This window comes from Oncorhynchus masou, chromosome 23 (genome assembly GCF_036934945.1).
Source record: "Oncorhynchus masou masou isolate Uvic2021 chromosome 23, UVic_Omas_1.1, whole genome shotgun sequence".
Classification (NCBI taxonomy): Eukaryota; Metazoa; Chordata; class Actinopteri; order Salmoniformes; family Salmonidae; genus Oncorhynchus; species Oncorhynchus masou.
Window position 1 is genome coordinate 24,748,122 of NC_088234.1, and position 18,009 is coordinate 24,766,130.

General features: G+C 42.8%; 1 protein-coding gene across 1 annotated transcript in view; it reads left to right on the forward strand.

The window, feature by feature from the left end:
* The window catches only part of LOC135510611 (protein transport protein Sec24D-like), a 28,473-nt gene extending 10,611 nt beyond the window's left edge, over nt 1-17,862 (forward strand). The window contains exons 11-23 of the mRNA XM_064931669.1: nt 1,894-2,018; nt 4,540-4,731; nt 9,217-9,310; nt 10,159-10,275; nt 10,434-10,604; nt 11,078-11,174; nt 11,411-11,556; nt 12,367-12,505; nt 13,548-13,666; nt 14,088-14,267; nt 15,097-15,288; nt 15,447-15,536; nt 16,498-17,862. Of these exons, the coding sequence (XP_064787741.1) occupies nt 1,894-2,018; nt 4,540-4,731; nt 9,217-9,310; nt 10,159-10,275; nt 10,434-10,604; nt 11,078-11,174; nt 11,411-11,556; nt 12,367-12,505; nt 13,548-13,666; nt 14,088-14,267; nt 15,097-15,288; nt 15,447-15,536; nt 16,498-16,638 (1,803 nt within the window). The 3' untranslated portion in view covers nt 16,639-17,862. The remainder of the gene's footprint in view (nt 1-1,893; nt 2,019-4,539; nt 4,732-9,216; nt 9,311-10,158; nt 10,276-10,433; nt 10,605-11,077; nt 11,175-11,410; nt 11,557-12,366; nt 12,506-13,547; nt 13,667-14,087; nt 14,268-15,096; nt 15,289-15,446; nt 15,537-16,497) is intronic.
* The last annotated feature ends 147 nt before the right edge of the window (nt 17,863-18,009 follow it).

Sequence of the window (18,009 nt, forward strand, 5' to 3'; positions counted from 1 at the left end):
GGATAACAACTTCACGTTTCGCTACTTAAGCCAACGTGTTACTTCAATCTGTTTATTAATATTTAGAAATGTAGTCCTGGACAGCTTTTATCAAAAGCCTCGAAGGTAAGCTATGTCACAGACTGTTACCACGGAAACAAAACAATGGCGTGCTCATCCACATTCCTAACTTGGAGGGCAGTTGGATGTTACATAGTCTTTCCTAACGGCTCCAAGATCCAAGCAAGCTGTAAGTTTAAACACAAAGAAAGTATTGAGTGTGGTGGAGGTATACACCGGGCAAAACATGAGCAGAAGAGGGAGTATTTGGCAAAAATTAGAGTCCATTGACCAATGTAGTTTTGATAAGAGTAGCCTACAATTTCAAAGGTTAGGGGATAAGTGGCTTCAGTGTAAACACTTCTTATGGGAGAGGGAGACGGGGGAAAAAACATGAACGGAAAAGGAAAGGGTTTGACCTAAAACTGGGGTACATTAATGAATGGACTATGATTTCAAAGGCTAGTGGGAAAGTGACCTCTGATTCAACGTCTCTGGTGTGTTCGTTGTTATGTGTTTGACATTTACATTTTATGTTTCAGCAATAAGGCCCAAGGGGGTGTGGTATATGGCCAATATACCACAGTTCTTATGTGCACCACGGAGTGCCGAGATGCAGCCCTTAGCGGTGGTTTAATATACCACAAACCCCTGAGATGCCTTTTTGCTATTATAAACTGTTACCACCATAATTAGAGCAGTAAATGTTTTGTCATACCCGTAGTATACGCTCTGACATACCACGGCTTTCAGCCAATCAGCATTCAGGGCTCCAACCATCCGATTTATAATAATATTTTTGTCATTAAGCGACGCTCTTATCCAGAGCCACTTAGTTAGTGCATTCATCTTAAGATAGCTAGATGAGACAACACATCACAATCGTATCAAGTACATTTTCTCTCAAAGTGTGTATCAGTCAATGTTAGTGGGAAAAGAAGTGCTATTTTGGGGGGGTGTCGGGCACCATGACTCATTTAAGATACTCTTCAAAGCGGTAGGGTTTCAGACGTTTTCAAAAGATCCGCAGGGACTCCGCTGTCCTGACTTTAGGGGGTGCCGGGACAGAGAAGAGATTTGACTGGGCTGAATGGGAGCTGCCCTCCCGTAGGGGTGGGAGGGCCAAGAGACCAAAGGTGGCAAAATGGCATGCTCGGGTTGGGGTGTAGCATAGCCTGTAAGGAGGGACAGTTCCCCTTGCTGCTCTGTTGGGAAGTACCAGGATCTTGAAGATGATGCATGTTTCGACTGGAAGCCAGTAGAGTGTGCGGGTGACATGGGAGAACTTAAGAAGGTTAAACACTAGGTGGGCTGTGTCATTCTGGATAAGAGCCCAGGCAACAGAGAGTTGTAGACTAGACGGGAACTGACAAGTGCCTGGATTAGGACCTGCGCCACTTCCTGTGTGTGGAAAGGTCATACTCTACGGATGTTGTAGAACATGAACCTGCAGGAGCGAGTCCCTGCTTTGACATTTGCAGAGAATGACAGGGTGTTGTCCAGGGTCATGTTAAAGTTCTTTGCACTCTGGGAGGGGACAACGTGGAGTTGTCAACCGTGATGGAGAGTTCTTGGAGCGGGCAGGCCTTCCCCAGGAGGAAGAGCTGACATCCGAGCTCGGATGTCTGCCAGGCACCTTTGGCCATTGGAGGCAAGGTCAATTGTGTTGATTTTATGGTATAATTGAACAGTAGTTGTGTTTGTGTTACAGGGTTTTAAAACTTTATTTAGACAGTCAAATACATTTGGCATTTTAAATATCTGCAAAATATGAGCAAATAAAATAAACAAGGTGAAGTAACACTAGTTGAATAGAAGTTGTAAATCAAAATGTCCTCGCTCTTTCTCTATCAGAACAACAAGCCAGCCAGTCCTCCAGGGTACATCTTCATGATCGACGTGTCCTATGCCAACATCAAGAGCGGACTGGTCAGACTGGTGTGTGATGAGCTGAAGACCCTGCTAGACAACCTGCCCAGGTACACACACACACACACACACACACATAAGCATACGCACGCACGCACACACACTATCAAACACTGACCTCTCATAGTCAAGGAATGGAACCTTGAACGGCCTGCATTTAAGCAATTTATAGAAACTGTCCCAGCATCTCTCTGCCTACAGCCTAGCTCCAAGGTCTTTTATATAAGATCTGCCAACTTGGAGTGATAGAGGTCTTTGAGACCCACTACATAGCCTTGGAGGTCACAGTAAGATTACGTAAGTGGTGGCCAAAATCAGAATCCTTCATACAATGCTGTGCCCTCCAGGGTAATTGGATACCATGCTAACTGGTGTCTCGAGGCAGAGACAAATTACATTAGATTTATGGAAGTGTTGGTTTTCCATACCCCCATCATCCATAATGTGTAGCTGGGTGGTTTGTTATCTGGGTGGTGGGCTGTGATACACTGCCAAATAAGGAGGTCCCACAAGTCCAAGGCAAAGAAAAAAGCATTAAGCCAAGTATTCAAGTATCTCATCGGTTGAAAATTGTTGCCTGAAGGTTGCTGGGTCTGGGTTGGTGGGAGGGGGGAGATGCTAGGGGAAGGGAAAGGAGGAGGGCGGGCTAAAATGGAAAATGTTACTGTGCAGATTCCAACCTTGAACCCCGTCCAAAACACAAGAAGTCAGCTGCACAGATGGGTCTGATTTTGGCTGTTTTATGTGGGTTGCCGGCGAGGAATAAAGGTTTTGATTTACCACTGAGAAAACAATGATATACTTCACCTGGACTTTCCTAAAATAACTTATTTGGAAACTCTCTTGTCCCGAGCCTGCAGGACATATTTGTACAGAACCCTTACATCACCCCTGAACCCGTTAGGTAGTGCTCTCTAAATAAGCCCTCTGTTTTTAAATCAGACTTTTCTTCCCTGTTCTCTGTTTTGAAGCTTTTCTCTCTGCTACATTTAAACTGATGGAAAACATGTTGGACACCCAACACTTATACGGATCTGATGCTGCCGAAATAGCCACATTTTTGCCTTTAAAATAGCCACATTTTTGCCTCTCGCTTGCTAGTGCGGAAACAGGGCTCGGAGAAAGCAAAAACAGGTGTAGACTAAATCCTGTGGCATTTCTCTGTCATCTTAATATTTCATCACTGATACTCGGAATGAAAAGAAGCAATAACAAGCCTGCATTGCCGGACTACTTCTCCTATCAGTTCTTATGAATGATGTAGATAGAAGTCCGCTCTATGGGACTTTACATTGAGTTGAGGTACATGTTCTGTATTGCTCTTGCAGTGCTCAGAAAGAAAGGGAGACAAACCCCAGTTGCCCCTTGTCAGACGGGAATGATTTTAGATACAGGCCACAGTTCAACAGACCTACTAGTCCCACAGGCCAATTCCAAGTGCTCTGGTCTATGTCAGACTTGGTCAGGTTCTCTTTCTGTGCTACTGCAGCTACTTTCCCTCTAGCCTTGTTAAAACAGAGGTGTATAAAGTAGATGTATTTATTTTTTCATCTCTACTGCATTGAATTCTCCAGTCCATGAAAATTAAAGCGAGATCTGTAAAGGGAGAACAGTCATATATTTCCTTGACAGTTTCTTATTAATGTAATTGAACTTCTGTTAAGGTTGGAGAGAGGTGTGTGTGTGTGTGTGTGGGAGAAAGAGAAGGAAATTGTTGGTGTAGTTTAATGTGCGAGAAAGTGTGTGCTTAATTGAAAGCATACGAGGCCCCTTGTTTCCTTCACCAATCAGCACTTTGCCCTGAAGAAAAACATCCCTATGCCTCTCTCTCTCCTTAGCCCCTCCAGGCTCTCTCAGCCTCAATACCCCACTACCCCTCCTAGAGAAAAAGCATAGTCAGGACCTTCTGAAGTGTAACTCTCCAACACACTAGTTCTCTTCTTCCCACTCTCCTCTGCCAATAAACAATCCCATATTCTGTTATTCCACTTTTCCGTGGATGTTTGTGTAAGTTTGTTAGGCGTGCCTGGGTAATGGCCCTTTTAATTTGCTGAGTGGTGGCTGCTGCAAGAGGTGCCCATACCCGGGAATAAGACATTTTCTTTTGTTTTTGCAATTCTTCCCCCTGGACTGTTTTTAGCGCATCAGTTGCCTACCCTAAAAATTCACTAATTTATAGGGCAAGAAGTTATTTGTGATCCATTCATATCAGGAACACTGTAATTTGAAAAATCATGTTTAGATTAACACTTCAGAATAGCGGACATATTTGCTGCTTATTTGCCATTATGTCTAGGTGGATAAACGACTACAACAACTACGTTGTTCATATATGCTGTAACATAGTGCCCTCTAAGGACCAGCATGTTTAGTAAAAAAGAAAAATCCCTATTCTGACATACTCTCTCCTCGTCACCTGGTCCTAAATCTGTCTTTTAGACAAATATAATCAATGACATGACTATAATTCATGACTCACGTCAGGCTACTCTCTCTTTCTTTCCAATTCTCTCTCTCTCCATTGACACACATACACACATCCCCTACTTTTCCTCTCTTCCTCCCCCACAGAGAGGATGGTGCTGAGAGCTCGATGGTGAAGGTGGGCTTCGTCACCTACAACAAGATCCTACATTTCTACAACGTGAAGAGTGCCCTGGCCCAGCCCCAGATGATGGTAGTATCCGACACGGCAGAGATGTTCGTCCCGCTGCTCGACGGCTTCCTTGTCAACTTCCAGGAGTCGCGGGCAGTCATCAACAAGTAAGAGAAAGGGCACATATCTTACATGACAGTTGATTTGAGTAGTGATCCTTGATGGCATATTTTCTAATATTTAGATATGTTAGTTAGTGTGTATGAATGGCCATAGGTAATGTGAGGAAGCTGAACCTCTTGAAGAAGGCATTGCCACTTTTTAGCTTATGTAGCCCAATGGAAGCTCTTTGTTAAAAAAACAAAAAACAAGATCTCTGCACACTGCAATCTATGCTCCAAAGTCAGACGGACAACCTGATGAACACCAAAGGGTGAAAATCTTGTCTGGATGAATTCTTGTCTGGATGAATTCCTAAGAGTATACTTTTCTTTATCTCCAGCTCCTTCTCAAAGCCCATGGATGTGTATCTACAGTTGAAGTCGGAAGTTTACATACACTTAGGTTGGAGTCATTAAAACTTGTTTTTCAACCACTCCACAAATTTCTTGTTAACAAACTATAGTTTTGGCAAGTCGGTTAGGACATCTACTTTGCACAATGAGTAATTTTTACCGCAATTGTTTACAGACAGATTATTTCACATATAATTCATTGTATCATAATTCCAGTGGGTCAGAAGTTTACATACACTAAGTTGACTGTGCCTTTAAACAGCTTCGGAAATTCCAGAAAATTATGTCATGGCTTCTGATAGGCTAATTGACATAATTTGAGTCAATTGGAGGTGTACCTGTGGATGTATTTCAAGGACTACCTTCAAACTCAGTGCCTCTTTCCTTGACATCATGGGAAAGTCAAAAGAAATCAGCCAAGACCCCAGAAGTCTGGTTCATCCTTGGGAGCAATTTCCAAATGCCTGAAGGTACTACGTTCATCTGTACAAACAATAGTACGCAAGTACACTGCTCAAAAAAATAAAGGGAGCACTAAAATAACACATCCTAGATCTGAATGAATGAAATATTTTTATTAAATACTTTTTTCTTTACATAGTTGAATGTGCTAACAACAAAATCACACAAATGATCAATGGAAATCAAATTTATCAACCCATGGAGGTCTGGATTTGGAGTCACACTCAATTAAAGTGGAAAACCACAACTACAGGTTGATCCAACTTTGATGTAATGTCCTTAAAACAAGTCAAAATGAGGCTCCGTAGTGTGTGTGGCCTCCATGTGCCTGTATGACCTCCCTACAACGCCTGGGCATGCTCCTGATGAGGTGGCGGATGGTCTCCTGAGGGATCTCCTCCCAGACCTGGACTAAAGCATCCGCCAACTCCTGGACAGTCTGTGGTGCAACGTGGCGTTGGTGGATGGAGCGAGACATAATGTCCCAGATGTACTCAATTGGATTCAGGTCTGGGGAACGGGCGGGCCAGTCCATAGCATCAATGCCTTCCTCTTGCAGGAACTGCTGACACACTCCAGCCACATGAGGTCTAGCATTGTCTTGCATTATGAGGAACCCAGGGCCAACCGCACCAGCATATGGTCTCACAATGGGTCTGAGGATATCATCTCGGTACCTAATGGCAGTCAGGCTACCTCTGGCGAGCACTATGAGGGCTGTGCGGCCCCCCAAAGAAATGCCACCCCACACCATGACTGACCCACCGCCAAATCGGTCATTCTGGAGGATGTTGCAGGCAGCAGAACGTTCTCCACGGCATCTCCAGACTGTCACGTCTGTCACGTGCTCAGTGTGAACCTGCTTTCATCTGTGAAGAGCACAGGGCGCCAGTGGCGAATTTGCCAATCTTGGTGTTCTCTGGCAAATGCCAAACGTCCTGCACGGTGTTGGGCTGTATGCACAACCCCCATCTGTGGACGTCGGGCCCTCATACCACCCTCATGGAGTTTGTTTCTGACCGTTTGAGCAGACACATGCACATTTGTGGCCGGCTGGAGGTCATTTTGCAGGGCTCTGGCAGTGCTCCTCCTTGCACAAAGGCGGAGGTAGCGGTCCTGCTGCTGGGTTTTTGCCCTCCGACGGCCTCCTCCACGTCTCCTGATGTACTGGCCTGTCTCCTGGTAGCGCCTCCATGCTCTGGACACTACGCTGACAGACACAGCAAACCTTCTTGTCACAGCTCGCATTGATGTCCCATCCTGGATGAGCTGCACTACCTGAGCCACTTGTGTGGGTTGTAGACTCCGTTTCATGCTACCACTAGAGTGAAAGCACCGCCAGCATTCAAAAGTGACCAAAACATCAGCCAGGAAGCATAGGAACTGAGAAGTGGTCTGTGGTCACCACCTGCAGAACCACTCCTTTATTGGGGGTGTCTTGCTAATTGCCTAAAATTTCCACCTGTTGTCTGTTCCATTTGCACAACAGCATGTGAAATTTATTGTCAATCAGTGTTGCTTCCTAAGTGGACAGTTTGATTTCACAGAAGTGTGATTGACTTGGAGTTGCATTGTGTTGTTCAAGTGTTCCCTTTATTTTTTTGAGCAGTGTATAAACACCACGGGACCACGCAGCCGTCATACCGCTCAGGAAGGAGACGCGTTCTGTCACCTAGAGATGAACGTACTTTGGTGTGAAAAGTGCAAATCAATCCCAGAACAACAGCAAAGGACCTTGTAAAGATGCTGGAGGAAACCGGTACAAAAGTATCTATATCCACAGTAAAACGAGTCCTCTATCGACATAACCTGAATGGCTTCTCAACAAGAAGAAGCCACTGCTCCAAAACCTCCATAAAAAAGCCTGACTACGGTTTGCAACTGCACATGGGGACAAAGATTGTATATTTTAGAGAATTGTCCTCTGGTCTGATAAAACAAAAATAGAACTGTTTGGCCATAATGACCATCGTTATGTTTAGAGGAAAAAGGGGGATGCTTGCAAGTCGAAGAACACCATCCCAACCGTGATGCACGGGGGAGACAGCATCATGTTTGTGGGGGTGCTTTGCTGCAGAAGGGACTGGTGCACTTCACAAAGTAGATGGCATCATGAGAAGTTAAAGTATGTGGATATATTGAAGCCACATCTCAAGACATCAGTCAGGAAGTTAAAGCTTGGTCGCAAATGGTTCTTCCGAATGGACAATGATGCCAAGCATGTTTCCAAAGTTGTGGCAAATATATATTATTTTACCTTTATTTTACTAGGCAAGTCAGTTAAGAACAAATTCTTATTTTCAATGACGGCCTAGGAACAGTGGGTTAACTGCCTGTTCAGGGGCAGAACAACAGGTTTGTACCTTATCAGCTAAGGGATTTGAACTTGCAACCTTTCGGTTACTAGTCCAACGCTCTAACCACTAGGCTACCCTGCCGCCCTGTCTTAAGGACAACAAAGTCCAAAATGTTTGACCCAAGTTAACCAATTTAAACGCATTCTTACCAAATACTAATTGAGTGTATGTAAACTTCTGAACCACTGGGAATGTGATGAAAAAAATAAAAGCTGAAATAAATCATTCTCTCTCCTATTATTCTGACATTTCACATTCATAAAATAAAGTGGTGATCCTAACTGACCTAAGACAGGGAATTTGTAAAGACAGGGAATTGTGAAAAACTGAGATTAAATGTATTTGGCGAAGGTGTATGTAAACTTCCGACTTCAACTGTATTTCTGTCGAAGCTGATTTCTGAGCTACATGTTTCATGTGGTGAAAATAAATGTTGAATGACAGCATTTGATTATCTTGCCCATCAGAAGGTTTTCCAATGCCTAATTTTCTCTGCATCTCTCGTTTCAAATCAAATCCATTTTTATTTGTCACATGCGCCGAATACAACAGGTGTAGACCTTACAGTGAAATGCTTACAAGACCTTAACTAACAATGCAGTTTTAAGAAAAACAATTGATAACCAAAACATTTTTTTTATTTTTTACTTTTCATCATAAACGCCAAGATGGAGATGAGAATTCATAGGAGGTTAAGTGGTCCCTGGAAGGATTTTATATTAAAATCCCATGTGGATTTATATGGAAAAATAGTCTTATCTTTGCAGTTGTGTATGGCACAGCACCAAAATGATTTATTCCCACTTGATATTTTGATATGTCTATGCAGGCGTACAGAGTACATGGCGGTAGTCCATCTCAAACAGGGACTTTTGGCAAAATCTCTTACTCCCGATATAATTAAACAAATGTGAGTTGAGGCCTTGGTTTAGATCCAAATATGACTTTGGAAGAATAGAGTAGCTGCCTTGCAGGGTTTTTGTCTACTGTATGTCCTGTGAAATGGACTCTTCTGAACTGTACTTGTGCATCATAGTCCCCCAATGATCTGTGGAATTGTAAGGACATTGCCTTTGGAGCCAACCACTGGCTGTCCCAGTAATCTCTAAAATGACTTCCTTTCCTTATCCCTTGGAAACCACAGACTTGTGAAAGTACTACGGTCAATGTCCATCCAGTTAACTATCTGTTCAGATTAGCTGTCATAAAGGAGGCAATGAAACCAAGCTGTTTAACATGATTATCTACCAAGTGTTGAAAACATGATACTAGAGGTGAACGATTGTGACACTGTCCTTTTCTGCTAACCCCTGTCCAGTCTCCTAGACCAGATCCCTGACATGTTTGCCGACACCAATGAGAGCGAGACGGTCTTTGCCCCCGTCATCCAGGCTGGGGTAGAGGCACTGAAGGTGAGAGGCTGGATGTCAACTCCCACTCACACACGAGGGAAGGGGAGATGGCAAGTCAACTGTTACTTTGTCCAGGCGGTGATGGACTCTAAAGTGCTGATTTCATTAGAATTGTTTATATACATTAGGACAGATACAAAAACACTGGCACATTGAAATGAAAAGTCAACAGATTAAAAGATGACAGAAGCACATAATAAATTGATACAGTGCGTTGTGTAATCCTACTAGATGCTTATCAACCAAGCTTAAAACTAAAGGAAGTAGAATAGTCCAAACAAATCACAGCTGTAGAGGCCAAAATAACTTTTTGCAGTCACAGCCTCCTTACCAACTTCCCCCCCCCCCCCCCCCTTTTTTTGTCAACAGACTGTTATACTGCGCTTCCGCAATTGGCATTGTGCAGTAAAGTTTCCCCAACCCAACGACTCTGCAACTTTCCTTTTCGCTTCCTAATAGAACTGCTTATTTAATTGGCTCCAACTGAATATTTCCCAACGACTTGCCTTCAGTTTGATTGAATGTGTGGTAGAGGTCAAATAGACATGCGAACAGACAGACTTGCAGAAAATGCTAGTACTTGAGCATAATGGTGAGTCAGCAACTAATTTGGGTCGGTAATACCGTTGACTATATTCCCTTAGCAATCTGTTGACCTGAACTCCAACCATAGAATCCCCTTACTGAAAATGAACACACAGAGACCCGTCCAGGTCAAATCAATGTTGTCTCCTTCATGGAAACAGTCCCACAATGAAATGCATGCATGTGCACACCTTATATTAGCACACTTTTGTTATCTCTCTCGTCTCTGTCTCTAGTGTGATATTTATTTTTGTCCTCTCCAGGCAGCAGAATGCAGTGGCAAGCTGTTCATCTTCCACTCCTCCATCCCCACCGCCGAGGCCCCTGGGAAACTGAAGAATAGGGACGACAAGAAGTTGATAAACACAGAGAAGGAAAAGGTGAAGCAAAATCGGCAGTATTTAAAAATTTGTATTGAAAACGCAGACTTTAAGTGCACCATATCATCGGATATCACATTTATTTTGAGTGTTTGAGATATCCATAGCCTGCTGTCTAACGTGTGTGTGTCTTGTTTGGGTCCCCTGCGGTGTCCTAGACTCTGTTCCAGCCCCAGAAGGCTGTCTATGAGCAGCTGTCCAAGGACTGTGTGTCTCAGGGCTGCAGCGTGGACCTCTTCCTCTTCCCCAGCCAGTACGTGGACATCGCCACCATGGGAGACGTTGCCACACACACAGGAGGCTCCATCTTCAAGTACAGCAACTTCCAGGTACGTATACATTACACACGCAGCCGAGGACACAACAAAACATCTAAATATTTTGTTACTGGGTGTACATTGGCAGCTAAGAGCTGAGTTGCAGTGCACAGTCCATAAAGTAAAATAAACCAATAAAGAAATCATGTGATAATGTCATTGCAGGGAGGGAGGGAGGGAGGGACTTAGTCACAGCCTCTGGAGCCTAGGTCCAAGTCAGGCACCACCACCACCAAACATGGCATGGTAAAACGGGATAGTTTCCCCAGAGTGCTCCTAGTATGCCACAGAAAATTGGATTTTGTCCAAACTGCCATTTGAGTCCATCAGTTCTGTTATTGAACACATGTGATGTATCAAATGACCTTAAATGCATTAGAGCCAGAATCACATTGATCTTGGCCCTGGTACAATAGTCCATGGAGGGTAAATTGGGGAAAATCTGCCACCTTGTGGTTGACTGTAGCACTACCTGTGTATTTCAGGTGGAGAGGGATGGACAGCATTTCCTGAGTGACCTGAGGAAGGATGTGGAGAAGGCCATCGGGTTTGATGCCATCATGAGAGTCCGCACCAGCACAGGTAATTCAGCCATCTAATCTATTAAGCGTATGAGCTCATTTCATTGCCCTTGTATGTACTCAGGAACCCCAAAATATGTAGTCTCGATTGTAGGATTTTTTGTTGTTGTTTACAACGCCGCCAGATAATAAATTATTAATTGATTGAAATTTTAGGTAAAATTGGTTTTAATACTGCTGGACTGTAGTGGCGTGCCAAGATATTTACTAATATGTTTCCCTTGTCTCTCCTTCCAGGCTTCAGGGCTACAGACTTCTTTGGTGCCATCCACATGAACAACACCACAGACGTGGAGATGGCTGCCGTGGACTGTGACAAGGCTGTGACGGTGGAGTTCAAACACGATGACACACTTAGCGAGGAGACGGGCGCTCTCATGCAGGTCTGTGTCTCGCACACCACTCAAAAAAACTCAAAACGAACACTGAATCTGATTTTAGATGGGTTACCACTAATAGATATTTAGGCTCACTGCAAAGTAGGTATTTGACTCCAACCAAAATAAAAATATGCATCCCATTTAATAACCAGTGGTGTAAAGTCATTGAAGTACCACTTAAGTTGTTTTTGAGGGTATCTGTACGTTACTATTTAATTTGACAACTTTAACTCCACTACATTCTGAAAGAAAATATGTACTTTTTAGTCCCATACATTTTCTTACACCAAAAAGTACATGTTACATTTCAAATGCTCAGGCAGGACAGCAATATGGTCCAATTCATGCACCCATCAATATAATATCTGGCGGACTCACTAAACACACATACTGCATTTATAAATTGTGTTGGCGTGTGCCCCTGGCTATCCGTAAATACAATTAATAATAATCAGGCTGTCTGGTTTGCTTAGTAAAAGGAATTTGATGTATAACATTTACTTGAACTTTTACTCAAGTATGACAATTGGGTACAGTGGTGGAAAAAGTACTCAAGTACATTTAAAACCAAATACACTACGTTTTTTACTGGGTGACTTTTACTTGAGTCATTTTATATTAAGGCATCTTAACTTTTACGCATGTACTTGTACAAGAGTACTTTTTCCAACACTGCCAATATATCCCTTTCACAATGTGTGTTTTCTGGCAAGGGTTCCATAAAGCCTTAAACATCCCACTCTGATATGTTAGATTAAAACCCTGACAGTCTTTAGACCCACTAATGGCTTCTGTGTGTGTTCTGTGTCCCAGTGTGCATTGCTGTACACGACCATCAGCGGCCAGCGGCGTCTGCGGATCCACAACCTCAGTCTGAACTGCAGCGCCCAGCTGTCTGAGCTCTACAAGAGCTGTGAGACGGACGCCCTCATCAACTTCTTCGCCAAGTCAGGTGACTACAGCAGAGTTTCTGTCTTTAGGCCTGTGTCAGTATGGTCCAAATGAGGGAAATATTCTGTGTATCATAAGACATTATAAATCCACTATGTATGTTTGCCTCATAGACATTACCAAAAGGTTTGATTGCAGAAGAGATGCCTCCTGGGCTTGTCCACTTGGAATGTTCATTTATGTTTCCTGTTTGAATATATTTGCTCCCTCCCATCTAGGCATATTGAACGAGATTCAGGTACAAATAATATCAGTTAAATACCACTTAGTAGTAAAACATAGCTGGCTGATGTGTAATTCTGCATTATATACAGCATACTCATACCCTATATGTACAGTGAGCTCAAAGTATTTCGACAGTGCCAATTTTCGTGGTAGTTTTGTCTCTGTACTCCAGCACTTTGGATTTGAAATGACAGCACTTTTTGTACATCCCCCATTTTAGGGGACCAAAAGTATGTGGACAAGTCACTTATGTGTATTAAAGTAGCCAAAAGAGTATTTGGTCCAATATTCCTAGTATGCAATGATGACATCAAGTGTGTGACTCCAACTAGTTTGTAGATTGTTTCGGATGATTTAGTGCCCAATAGAAATTAATAGTAAATGTATTGTCATTTTATTTTAAACAATAATAGAATATGACTCTAAACACTTCTACATTAATCATGGTAGCATTCACATTATAGATAAACATGAATGAATTGTGAATAATGATGAAGGTAACGGGCATAAATATCATGCTAACCTCTCCTATTATTGGTCATGGTGAGAGGTTAGCATGTCTTGTGGGAATGATCTTTGTGCATAACTTTTCACTCATCATTATTCATGATTATCTGTAATTTTCAAAAAACTTCATGCTTCACTTTAGCTACCTTGTATATGTAAATCACCTTAGGAAAACTAAGAGGTGAGGTAACCCATATACCTCCCATAAAGTATTAGTGACAAGCAAACCCCTTGTATGAGAGCACTTCAGACAGCTTTGGTGTGGGTACACAGTTACTGACCTTCAAATGCCCTCTTCCTCTCCCTCCCAGCATACCGTGCCATGCTGAACCAGCCCCTGAAGACGGTGAAGGAGATCCTGGTCAACCAGACGGCCCACATGCTGGCCTGCTACAGGAAAAACTGTGCCAGTCCCTCCGCTGCCAGCCAGGTCAGTGGCATACAACAACACAGTTAACTTTATTCTGAATTTGTGACAAATTGTCTTTGTGTATGTAGGGTAATATGTGAAAGATTTCTACTAATCCAGCACTGTGAGTGCGGTGTGTAAGATTGTGGTGTGATTCACTCATAGGTCAGTGTGTGAATGCTAGAAACTGGACATGGAGCAGCATGGTCTCTAGGGACATCTCAAGGATCTAGTTTCAAAGAAGTGTACTAACATCTAGAAACCTACAGGTGCAGAGTACAAAAGTAAACTGATAAGACAGATTCCGGCACGATTGATTCCAACTGCAGTTTTATACTTGCTTTTGTCTTTTCAAGAATTGCGAACAAACAATATTACTGTGGCGTCAGGGAGTCCTGTGTGTATTAGGGGTGTTCTCACTAGCTCGTCTCTCCTTGTGTAGCTGATCCTGCCTGATGCCATGAAGGTGTTCCCAGTCTACTTAAACAGCCTGTTGAAGACTGGTCCCCTGGTGGGCAGCGCTGAGCTCTCTACAGATGACAGGGCTCACCAGAGACTCAGCACCACAGCCATGGGGGTGGAGGATACCCAGCTGCTGCTCTATCCACGCCTTATCCCACTGGTGAGACAACACACTAGGCGCTCTCTCCTGCCTTATCCCACTCATGAAAGTGTGCGCGCACACACTCACACACACTCTCGTCCTTTTTTACCAACTTAAAAAAAAATGTTTCCTTTCTCATTGAGGCTAATGGACCTCTTAGTAGTTTTATATCACTCTTTTCCAATCCCACTTCATGTACTCATATCAGTGCTGATACAGTGATACAACAAAGATATTCTGTGTGGATCCCAGGTTAGCTGAAGATTTCTGAGGTAAAGAACTGTTTTACAGATGAACAGCAGAGGGCAGCCTTTCAGTGTGCGTCTCCTATAAGCAACTATAATTGAGTTGATGCATTTACTAGTTATTTGGTATTGGCATCCCTTAGGTGTGACATCCTTTTATTTGATATGCCAACTAATTCAATAAATATGATGGTAGTGTATGAGGCTGTGTTATTGCATGCCAGCACACAAACAATTACCCAGCACTTTATCAAAACCTGCCATTTTGTGGTAAGAAAAGCTCAATAAATGGTGTCCATGAAAGACTTCTGAGAAGTGTGTTTGAGGTTAAATATTAAGTTGCCCTCAGAATAATTACATGCTTTGTAATTGTGACCAAATGTCTCAGACAATGGCAGTTGTTCTCCTTCACTTCAATTGCAGTGTTTGCTGGGAAGAGGCCAGGCACTTGTGACTCATTTTGTTTTAATTTGTGTGTCAATGTCACCAAACACTGCAATTGTTTTTAAAGCAACACTGTAATATTGCAGAATTAACTGACCTAAATGAAAGATGGATTTAAATTGTCAGGCTCATTTCTCCATCGATTCCTTTTCTTCCAGCACAACATGGACGTTGCCAGTGACGTGGTGCCAACTCCGGTGCGCTGCTCTGAAGAGCGCCTGACAGATGCCGGCATGTTCCTGCTGGAGAATGGGTGCTCCCTCTTCCTGTGGCTGGGCCAGGCCTGCCCCCCAGAGATGATCCAGAGCATCTTCAATGTGCCCTCCCTCGCCCATGTGCCCGTTGACCTGGTGAGGACAGTAACTTCCTTAACCCCAAGCTCTACAGAAGATGGTGTTTGGAAACACCAAAGTTATTTAGATAACATTAGTTCAGATGGTTGAAAAGTTCATTCTAGACTGTGTAGAAAGCACAGCATATCACTAATATTCATGTGTGTGCTTTCCAGAGGTCCCTACCAGAGCTGGATAACCCCCAGTCTCAGAAGCTGCGCTCCATCGTTGACTCCTTGCTTGACCAGAGGCCCAGCTCCATGAAGGTACACTATTCAATGTTGGTTACTGTTACAATGCATACTTTCCTCTGGATGTCTAAACTACTTTGATATAATGAAAGAATGATAAATAAATGTAAATAACTAGTCAAGTCGGTTAAGAACAAATTCTTATTTACAATGACGGCCTACCAAAAGGCGAAAGACCTGCTGGGATTAAAAATATAAATAAAGGACAAAACACACATCACAACAAGAGACAACAACACAAAGAGAGACTTAAGATGACAACATGGCAGCACAAAACATGGTGCAAACATTATTGGGCACAGACAATGAAACAAAGGGCAAGAAGGTAGAGACAACAATACATCACACAAAGCAGCCACAACTGTCAGTAAGAGTGTCCATGATTAAGAATGAATGATGATGATGGAGATAAAACTGTCCCGTTTGAGTGTTTGTTGCAGCTCGTTCGTCGCTACCTGCAGCGAACTGAAAAGATGAGCGACCCAGGGATGTGTGCGCTTTGGGGACCTTTAATAGAATGTGACTGGCAGAACAGGTGTTGTATGTGGAGGATGAGGGCTGCAGTAGATATCTCAGATGGGGGGGGGGGGTGAGACCTAAGAGGGTTTTTAAAATAAGCAAAAACCTGTGGGGCTTGCGACAGGTATACAGAGATGACCATTTTACAGAATATCTGTTCGTTGAATTGGGAAACAAACATGTAACCAAATTGACCACAACTGTCTTAAGCCCTGGACACAATAACAGATCAAATTCAACAGGCTGCTCAAGCTTAACTGTTTTTTTGCCTGTAAGCAATTGTCAACAAATGTAAGGAGTTGTGAAATATTTTTGCTGTCTATTCTCACTAATAATCAATTAAGTGCCAGGGAGAAACAAGCAGCAGGACTGTATTACTCCAGTGCACAGTTTTGTCCCTCAAGGTTAAGTGAAAAGTCATAAGCTGACTATGTCCCCATTTTTATCCCCCTCATAGCTCATGATTGTGAAGCAGAAGGACCGGTCTGAGATTATGTTCCGCCAGCACCTGGTAGAGGACAAGGGGCTCCACGGTGGAGCCTCCTACATGGACTTCCTGTGCTATGTCCACCGCGAGATCAGACAAGTCCTCACTTAACACCACCCACTGTGGATATCACCTAGCTGGGCTGGGCTAGGACCAAAACAACCAGAGGACCACACCACCTCTGACTCCAGAGCTGCCTTTCCAACACCTCTTTATCCCCATCCCCTTTATTCCACACAAACCTATGGGGCTACTGCTCGCTCTTTGTCAGTATACCAGGATCTGTGCTCCAGTCTGCATCGTACATTTGTGTACTTGTACGTGTCAGTCTGACTGCTTTGTCTGTTGAATTTATGTACATTGACAATTTAACTGATTTCTATGTAAATGGGCCAATGGTCAAATTAATTTTGTGGGGTTCAGAACATCAGGACCACATGGTTGGCTACATTTTGAAACAGACCATGTTTCACTATTGACCAAACCAAATTTAAATTATTTTGTGTTTTTCTGGTGCGATTTAAATTGCCAACATCTGTTTTAAGCACATGCATTCTTTCCAAAATTGTAGGTTTGTCACAATTTCTCATTATTAAGGAATAGTTTTGACAATGTCACAGCACCAAATGGTAATTTAGCTACATGGACTGGAATAAACATCTGGTTGTAATGACTGAACACTGGTGCCGTGGCTATTAAATTAATGATTCACTCCACCATTTGTGATTGGATCCATTATTTGCCATTCCCCTCAGGAATGGAGAGGATGTGCTAGCAAGATAATTCATACAAGGCTGATTCCAGTGACAACTCACTGCTGTAAAAAAAGGGAGAAATGACCAAAATCAATTTATCCGTAAAGATGCAATTAAACATTCCACACTTAATTCATTCCAGTTATAGAACTATATGCCGTTTTTGTTTTTATCAAGTTATTGCCGTTATTCATTTTAATATTATGTCAAGAATTGTGCTCTGCAAACCAATGGTTGTGTTAGTATGCAACGTGGAGGTTTTGGGGGAACTTCCTGTGCCAGTTAACCGTCTGCCTTAATTAAATTGTTTTTATGGTAGTAAATACTAGAGGCCATTATTCTATTCCAGTGTGATATAGATTGCATACAAACCAAATAGATTGAAAACATCTCAGGTCATTTGTGTACCTAACAATTGTGGTGCAGCGCTGGAAAACAGGGGCGTTACTGTTTTAACTGGAAAGACGGAAGTGTGTCTAGGATGGATGTGTTTGAGGGAAGGGCCTTGGAGTGGTGTGCCATGTACATTTTGATCTAAAAAAATCTCTTGTTTTTGATTAAATTCCTGACTATATCAAGATTGAGAGGTTGTGTGTTTTTTAAACTTAATTCCACTGATTCTCACTAACAATTGAGTTGGTTTAGTCTGGTGTAGAAGTTTAGTAACAAAATAATGTAATTCAACAGTAAGTAGTATGGTATAGAATACTTCATCATAAACTGTATT